The 9791-nt window shown below is 35.9% G+C and overlaps 1 protein-coding gene across 1 annotated transcript; it reads right to left on the bottom strand.

Moving 5' to 3' along the window:
• Positions 1 to 5559: 5559 nt before the first annotated feature.
• Positions 5560 to 5979, bottom strand: LOC120086462 (uncharacterized). Its single transcript, XM_039043134.1, has one exon. It carries the CDS (start codon positions 5977 to 5979, stop codon positions 5560 to 5562), a length of 420 nt encoding a protein of 139 aa, XP_038899062.1.
• Between the last annotated feature and the right edge of the window lie 3812 nt (positions 5980 to 9791).

Raw genomic sequence — 9791 nt, 5'->3', positions numbered from 1 at the left:
TTTGATTTATTTGAATAAAAGAAAACCATGTCGATCATTCCTCGGAGATAACAGAGTATATGCTTGAAAGAGTTAAACAACATGCAGCGAAAGTATCAAGGATCCATAAGTTTTCTAATTCACTAATTTTAGCAAAAACTAAAGCATGTTCTTCTCAAAAAGTGGGTTTTCAGAACATACCTTTGATGAACTCTCCAAGAAAACGTCTGTTCAGCTACCGTCTTCACTTAATATCAACATGAACTACCTCAAAACCTTCTCTACTATGCTCTTGGAGCTTTAGGCAGAGTTGTGGGACTCAAGAACAGCTTGAAGATGTGAAGAAACCAGAAAAACTCACAGCAATACAATTGAAGAAGACAACTTCTTCTTCAGAAAAATTTCTCTCGAAATTCTATATTATCTCATTTCCAACAACTCTAATCTTCTTTATATATATTTGATGAACATGCAAAGAGATGGAGTGCATGGCTTGCAGCTCATGCTTGGAGAATCAAAGTAGAGAAGATAATGCATTTTGTGTGAGTATAAAGATGATGGTAATGGCGAAAACCCATTTTCCATTTTTGTGCAACATGCAAATGAATTTCCATTTTATTTTTTTTAAAACAAATTGATTTTAAATCATTTTAATTCAAAATTTGATTTTCTTAAATTAATTTCATAAATTAATTTAAAAAAATAATTAATTTAATATCAATTATTAAATTAATTTTTGTTCAATAATCATCTTTATATATTTAAATCATATTTAAATATTTATTCTCTTATTTCGTTTAATTTGAATGTTTCATATTAATCTCTCAAGCTACCCTAAAGTTTATCCATTTACGAGCTAGTAGGGGACCTCGCAGACCTACAGATCATGGGCTCCAACGATTCGAGATTAATCGGCTAAACTTATTAGTCCGATCTAACCTCTATTCGTTAACTAATGGGACACTCCACTATAGCCCATAGTTAAACTCCCCTCACTGTAGATATATTATGTCCACTTAATAACCATAATTAGTAAGTCGATCCTTCACAGGTTGTTCGTAATCACAGCTAGGTCAAAAATACCGTTTTACCCCTGTGACCACATCTTGTTCCTTAAGTTCCTATTGATCCTCTAATGAACAATTCTGATTCATAATCTCTATGAATCAAATCCTTTCTCTATCATGAGAAGGTGGGGCCCCGATTGTTCAAGACCTGGAGTCAGTACTTAAGAGAACAACCTATCTGTTAACTCTAAATAGGGTAGAAGTGAATTCCATCTTGCAAGGCTATGTCCCCAGCTATTCATCTGGTCTTATCCTCGAAATGGTAAGCTTATTGAGCAGTGCTGTTGGACTACTTTCACCGTTTTCAGATCAAAGGATAATCCCGAACAAACATGTATTCATAGCTAGCTCAGGATTAAGATCGAGTTAACTTAGGTTATATAATAAATGAAATAGTTGGCTTTAACAGTAAACGGTCGTTATAAAGAAAAGTGACTATTTTCGTGGTCCAGTCTATATGAAAAATCATTGCATAGGATGCCCCCACTCTCATGTCTCAACATGAACGATTTGTGGATCACATCGTTTGTAGCACCTTACAACTTCTTATAATAACTACAGAGTGGGCCGCATCCAATAGTGTTACCAGGATCAGATATCCAATTTCATCCATATACTTATTAGACCATTTAGGCTATATACTGTCAACTTGATCCTGTTTATGTCAATACACAAAGTTACAACATTCAGACTATAGCCAATGATACGTTTATTGGATTTTCATAATAAGATGCAAAATCAACAAGTCATTGTTATTGATAAGATAGAATGTTTAACATGAACTGCGAGTTCTAGGACATTCCCAACAATCTCTCACTCGGACTAAAACTCCAGTGAGAACAAATATATACAATATAATGTTGAGATACATAATGGAAAAAATACAATAAACTAGGGCATCTACAATACCATAGATGTTCTCCCACTTGCCCTAGATTACACTACTCAGAGTCCTAGTCTCACTAGGTGGCCCTCAAAAACTTTAGCCGAGAGGGCCTTGGTGAATGGATCAGCAAGGTTGTCTTCAGAGGTTATCTTTGTGACGAGCACATCTCCTCTGTGTACAATCTCCCGGATGAGATGGTACTTTCGTTCAATGTGTTTTCCACGCTTGTGACTCCTGGGTTCCTTTGAGTTAGCAACTGCACCACTGTTGTCACAATACAGTGTGATAGATAGGTGCATATTTGGAACGACTTCCAAATCAGCTAAGAATTTTCGTAGCCATACTGCTTTCTTAGCAGCTTTGCATGCAGCCACGTATTCTGCTTCCATGGTGGAGTCAGCGATACAACTTTGCTTGATGCTTCTCTAAACTATAGCTCCTCCGTTAAGAGTGAAAACTGATCCTGAAATAGATTTCCTGGAATCTACGTCAGTTTGAAAATCAGAATCAGTGTATCATGTAAGGATCAAATCCTTAGGTCCATACACAAGCATATAGTCCCTCGTTCTCCTAAGGTACTTGAGGATATTTTTTTACAGCGGTTCAATGACCGTGTCCAGGATTAGATTGGAACCTGCTGACGATTCCAACTGCAAAACATATGTCAGGACGTGTACACAACATAGCGTACATCAAACTCCCAACTGCAAAAGCATATGGAATTCTGTTCATCTCTTCAACCTCTTGAGGTGTCTTAGGACATTGTTCCTTCAACAAATGAATTTCATGCCTGAAATGTAATATATCTTTCTTGGAGTTTTGCATATTATATCTTGACAACATCTTATCAATATAAGATGCCTGAGACAGTGCTAATGTTCTATTCTTTCCGTCTCGAAAGATCTGTATTCCTAGAACATACTGAGCATCACCCAAATCTTTCATTTGGAACTGTGATGCTAACCATCTCTTTACGTCAACAAGAAAGCTTGTCTCATTCCCAATGAGCAAGATATCACCAACATACGAACCAAGAATGCTACAGTTTTGTTGACTATCTTCTTGTATACACAAGGTTCGTCAACGTTCTGTTCAAAGCCATAAGATTTGATCAGTGTCAAATCTTATATTCCAGGATCTGGATGCTTGTTTCAATCCATAAATGGATCGATTAAGCTTATAGACTTTCTGTTCCTGTCCTGTTTCGACAAACCCCTCTAGTTGAGACATAAAAATCCTTTCATCAAGATAGCCATTCAAAAAAGCTGTCTTGACATCCATTTGCCATATTTCATAGTCATAATAAGTAGCAATGGCAAGAATTATTCTTATTGATTTAATCATGGCAACAGGAGAAAAAGTTTCTTCATAATCAACTCCGTCTCGTTGGGTAAAACCCTTTGCCACGAGCCTGGCTTTATAGGTTTGTACCGTCTCGTTTTCTCTTATAGATCCACTTACAACTTATAGATGTAACACCTTGTGGTTGATCTACAAGTTTCCAGACTGAGTTGAAGTACATAGACTCCATTTCATCGTCCATGGATTTTATTCATTGTTCCCTGTCAACATCTTCCATTGCCTTCTTAAAGGTTAATGGATCCTCTAAACTATCATCTTGTATGATGTTTTGAGTTTTTGTTAAACCCATGTATCGTTCAAGTTGTTGAATAACCCTCCCATTACGATGAGGCATCCCCAACTCTTGGGATGGACGTGACGGGACAACAACCGTTGTTGATGGACCAACTTGATCAACAACTCTTCTCGATTTATCTGTAGTATCTTTAGACAGTTCTTGCAATATTAGTTTACTGCGAGGTAGATGATTCTTAATATGATCATCTTTCAAGAAAGTTGCATTTGTTGATACAAACACTTTATCTTCTTGGGGATCATAAAAGTATCCTCTTTTTGTTTCCATGGGATATCCTACAAATAGGCATAATTTCGAACGTGTTTCCAATTTTTTAAGATTCTGTACCAATACGTGTGTTGGACAACCCTAGATGCGGAAATGACGTAAACTTGTTTTACATCCTTTTCACAATTGATATGGTGTTTCTAAAACACTTTTGGATGGAATAACGTTCAGAATATAAACTGCAGTCTGTACTGCATATCCCCAAAAGGATTGAGGTAATTGAGCATAACTCACCATAGACCAAACATGTCCAAAAAGGTTCGATTTCTTCTTTCTGCAACACCGTTTTGTTGTGGTGTTCTAGGTGATGTGAGTTAGGATTGAATTCCATGATCTACTAGATAGTTCTGGAATTGCAAATCCATATACTCACCACCTTGATCAGATCGAAGTGTTTTAATTTTTTTACTTAACCGATTTTCAATCTCAGCCTTAAATTCTTTGAACTTTTCAAGAGTTTCAGACTTGTGACTGATTAAGTAAATATAGCCATATCGAGAGTAATTGTCAATAAAACTGACAAAGTACTGATATCCCTATTGAGCTTTAACATTCATCGGACCACAAAGTTCTGAGTGTATAAATTCAAGAAGTTCTTTGGCACGAAGACCTTTGTCAGAAAAAGATCTTTTCGTCATTTTCCCCTCAAGACATGATTCACATGGAGGTAGGAAAATGTTTTCTAATTGATTTAGATGATCGTTTTTTTACCAATCTCTCAATCCGTTGAGATTAATGTGACCAAGCCTGAAGTGCCAAAGATAGGCGTTAGGAGAAATTTTCTGCTTTTTATTATGAGTTTCAGCCGTTTTAAACATCTATATTTAAAATAGCTTTTGCTTCCATTGGTTGTAATTCATATAAGTTATTTGCAAGTCTAGCATAACAAATATGAACACCTCTTGAATAAACAAACACTTCATTATATTCAAAAGATACACTGTACATATTCTCTAAAAGACAAGAAATGGAGATCAGATTTCTTTTTATCTTAGGTACAAAGAACACATTCTTGAGTAAGATAAAAGAATCTCCAAAAAACAACTTCACATCTCCCACTGCTTCAGCTGAAATGAGTTCACCTGTGCCCACCTTGAAAGTCATCTCATATTCAGAAAGTCTTTTCTAAGAACTAGTTTCCTGTAAAAAAGTACAAACATGATTAGCGGCACCTGAATCTAATATCTAGGTAAGGTGAGAATTTTCCACTATACATGTTTCAACAACTAGTAAATCATATTTACCTTGTTTATTCTTTTCTGCTTTCTTTTCAGCCAGATATTTTGGGCCATTACGCTTCCAATGCCCAACCTATCCACAATGGAAACATTTTCCCTTGGGAGTTTTGTTTTTATTTTTCTTCGCAACGATTTTCTTTTTTCCTTTTCCTTTATTTTTTCATCTGTACGGTTTTATCTTTAAAAGAAGAAGAAGGACCAACTTTCTTATCATCAACGGGTTTCGTACCAGATGTAAACCCTTTGTAAAAAAATTTCGGTTTAGAAATAACATTTATTTCCTTTTCCTTGAGTTTCATCATCGATTGATAAGTTTGCAATTCATTCAACAACGTCGTTAAGTTATATGTGATTTTGTTCATAACAGCATTTGTCCTAAATGACAGATAGCTCTCAGGAAGAGATTCCAGTATCATGCTCACTTGACTTGTTTCGTCTATCATATCCCCGTGAGCCTCTGCGATGTTAAAATTGCCCATTCATGTCAAGAACATGTTCTCTCACATTGGTCCCATCCTTCATACGTGTCACATACACATATTTAATGGTTTCATGTCTAACAGACGATGACGGTTGCCCGAACATCTTCTGTAAAGATGCCATGATCTCACGAGCTGTGGGTATGACCTCATATTTCTTGTTGAGTACATCAGATATACTCGCCAAGATATAGGCCCGAGCTTTTTCGTTCGCCCTTATACAGCTATCATAAACATCCCGAACATTTCGGGTCACCGTTGAACTGGGAACTGGAGGACGTTCCTTCGTTAACACAAACCTTAAGTCATCTACTACTAATATTGTATTGATATTTGATTTCCAATTCGAGTAACCCTCTTCGTTAAATTTGTCAGAAGCAAGTAGTTGTATGATCGAGTTCGACATTGCTGAAACATTTTAAACAAATTCTATTAAAATATGCATCTAAATCCATTTTAGCAAAACTAATAATGTACCCAATAAATCTTTATTTATTTGAAACGATACTTAAGTGATTTAGAACAAGTGCTACCATGGGGCAGTCAAGAATTCCTTCACAAAAGCAAGATAGTTCTTGACCAAATACTATTATCTAGAATAAGTCATATCCCAATAGTTCTTTTGGTTATCGTTTTCGGTCAAGATCTTTATTAACACTTAGTAATTTTTTAAGTGTGACCCGCCATTTTCAGATCTTATAGGACGGTATGAATATGCCTCTGAGAGAGAAGACAATATCTAAGACGGAACTATAAGACCCTATTCATTTTACTGAAGCTTGGGTTGTTTCGAATCCTATGTTACAACCCTCCGTAGGGATCACCGCGGTTAACGACTAGCTAGTGCTGCATAGAAACGACAGCAGGCACAACATAGGAATCTCACGGTTCAAACTAATGGAGGAGACTGTAGGACAATGTTGACACATTTCCTTCACCCACTTACTATGAACCACTTCCCTCATTCACCTTGTTATTAACCCATGCAAACACTTTCCGTATGTAGCAATCAAGATAAAATCGACAAGAAGCCGAGCATGGATCTCATGGTGTGAACTCTTGAGGACGTGAGAGCTGATAACTATATATAAAATATATTGTTAATCTCCCACTAAAGTGTTCTAAATGTTTGGGTAATTTACTTAGGCATGACGACTAATTTCATACAACCTAAGTCTAAGTGGTTTATCCAAATATAACTCTTATAATTGGATTTAACCTACAATGTCTAGGTGATAAACCATTTTATTACCTCACATCACTCACGCAAGCTCATAAAATTAGTTAACAACTCTCAATTGTTCGGTCATAATCCCCAGGTATGAGGTGTTCCGTAAACTGTCAACTTAAGTACCCCCAGCCTTAGACAGGTTTATGAATCGATATGAGTTTGTAACCGTATTTTATAAGGCAACAATCTATTTTAACGATTAAAATTAGTTGTTAACCTAAGTGAGCATGCAATTGTTCTTTGTTATGGATTTTAAACGTCTAACCAATTTTATAACAACTTACAAAATTTAGACATGCTTAGCATCCACAACATTCAACAAAGGTATCTAATATAACTATTATATTACACATAACCCTAATATACATACTATATATTATAACAATTATAACATACTGTCAATGCATGTAACATGCTTCCTACGGTGGGGTTTTAAATCTACATGGCATACTGTATGCATATACATGAATTTATTTAATTATAACATACATCTCATGCATAAACAATTAAATACTAACTGTTATGATTTTCGTTTTGGCATAAACAAGCAAACAGATAACTAACTATTACAAACAACTTCATAACCGTCTTTGAACCGCTCGAACCGCTCCAAACCGAAACCAAAACAACTTGAACCGGGCTGGACGAGTCTGAACCGGACCAACCACAACCATTTGAGGCCGAACCAGATTGAACCTTGAGTAAACCGGTCTAATCGGTTGCTCTCGGTCCAACTTCAATATTCTACTAAGGCTGATCATGTAACGCCTGGATGTAATCTTCTAGTGTCATCGCCTGGGGTTGAGAGGAAGTACACGATCGCATAGTGTTTTCTGAAACCTGAACGATCGTTTAGCTCTATCGCATAGGACTAGACGATCGTTTAGTTCCATCGCAGTGCAATCGCTTAGCTCCATCATATAGTACTAAGCGATCGCATAACACCATCGCTAGCGCATTCAAGTCGTCATTTAGTATCCGCCATAACTAAAACGATCGCATAGCTCCATCGTATAGAACATCATCGCGTCGCATAGCATTTATCTACACGATCGCTTAACTTCGCGACCAAACGAACATCATCGCGTCGCATAGCATTTATCACCCATCAGGGTTCAAGATATTTGATAATTGATGGGAAATCATATTCAATATATATTCCTAACCTCCTTTGAAGACCCATCTTAGTACGTTGTGATGGAACAATTAGAACATTTACTGCACATCCAAAAATTCTTAGATGGAAAATATTTGGCTCATGGCCATAAGCTAATTATAATAATGAGTACTTATGATAAGATACTGGCCTAATGCGTACAAGTGACGCTGCATGCAAAATAGCATGTCCCCATACATATGTAAGAAGTTGAGCTCTCATAAGCAATGGTCTAGCAATTAACTGCAAACTTTTTATGAATGATTCTGTTAAACCATTTAATGTATGAACATGAGCTACTGGATATTCAACATGAAATGAACCGGTGAAGGTCATAGCAGAAGGGGATCGGTCCCAATGTGACAATTTTCACAGAATCCCAATGTTACAGAAACAGAAAAATTATACATTTCAATAAAATTTACAGCATGCAAATTCATAGAAGATTTTAGGAATGAAGAACGCTTACCTTTGTAGCCAATCTTATTCGTGAATTCCCTCGATCCGGTCATGAACACTTTGATCAAGACAAAACGATCTCCAATATCGAAATCTCAAATGGTCAGCACCACAAATGGAACCTTCTATATTCTCTGTTAGGGTTTGAGAATTCAAGAGTTGTGATTTTTGAATTTTGGGAAGAGGGAAGAGAGGATGAGAGGAGAAGAAACACATTTTTCTTCTCTGTAAATTTTTGGGATTTTTTCAGAGAACTCTTGCTGACTTTCTGCATCAAAATTGCTAGAGAGAGATCAATCTAACGTTCCCATTCAACACCACGATTGATGGAGAGGAAAAGTAGGTTATAACTCCCTCATTTAATTAATTTCAAAATAAAATAAAATAAAAACATATAAATATATTAACTAACTTATGTATATATAACTATACATTATATCAAATATAACATATAATCTATAGTTTTTATATTGTATCAAATACAATATAACTTATAATTTGTATTTCACTCAATTAATCATGGTTTTTAGTATAAATCACATTTATTCGAAATTATATGAATCTCATCCATATAAATATTAATTATATCACATATAATTAATTCCCTCAATTAATTTGAACAATTCAAATTAATCAAAAATTAATTCTTAATAATCCCTATTGAGATACAGAGGGGACCTTATGGACCTATAATTTGAAGCTTCAATAGTACTTAGATAATTAATTAAACTATTTAATTATATTACCCAACATCCATTAACTGCCGGTCACCCCACTAAAGATCGACAGCTGCCCTCTTCGCACAACAAATATATTTATGTATCCATTGGATATAACTAGTCAATAGCGCGATGACCCTTCACAAATTACTCATAAGTACAGCTGGGTCAAAATTACCGTGTTTTCCTTGTAGTTACATCTAACTCCTTAAGTACCACTGATCCCTCTATGAATAATAAGTCATAGTCCAACTATGACTAAGTCCCTCTCAGGCTAAGAAAGACTGTTGCCACATTGTTCAAGCCCCAGAATCAGCTCTTAAGGGAGCAATTTATCTACTTACCTTGACCTCGGGGAAGGAGTGAATTCGGTCTTGTGTAGCTGTGTTTCCAGTTCCCTAATCAGACAAATCCCCAAAATGGTAGGCTTGTTGAGTCGGCAATCTGACCACTCTCACCCATACAAATTAAAGGATCGCCTTCATAGGCAGGAGTTCACAAATTACTTAAGATTCAAGTCATGTCATCTATGGTCATCCTCGTGAAATGTAAGTCTTTATTATTAACGGTATTATATAATGAGATTAATCATTTCGTGGTTCGGTCTTATAAAAATTCTTTGTATAGAATACCCCCGTTCACATGTCTCCACA

The sequence above is a fragment of the Benincasa hispida genome, chromosome 9, assembly GCF_027475165.1.
Source record: "Benincasa hispida cultivar pf3 chromosome 9, pf3_genome.v1.1, whole genome shotgun sequence".
Taxonomy (NCBI): domain Eukaryota; kingdom Viridiplantae; phylum Streptophyta; class Magnoliopsida; order Cucurbitales; family Cucurbitaceae; genus Benincasa; species Benincasa hispida.
This window is presented reverse-complemented; position numbering and strand designations above follow the sequence as displayed.

Coding starts and splice junctions, on each gene's coding strand:
- LOC120086462 (XM_039043134.1), bottom strand. CDS start 5,979: ATGTCGAACTCGATCATACAACTACTTGCTTCTGACAAATTTAACGAA.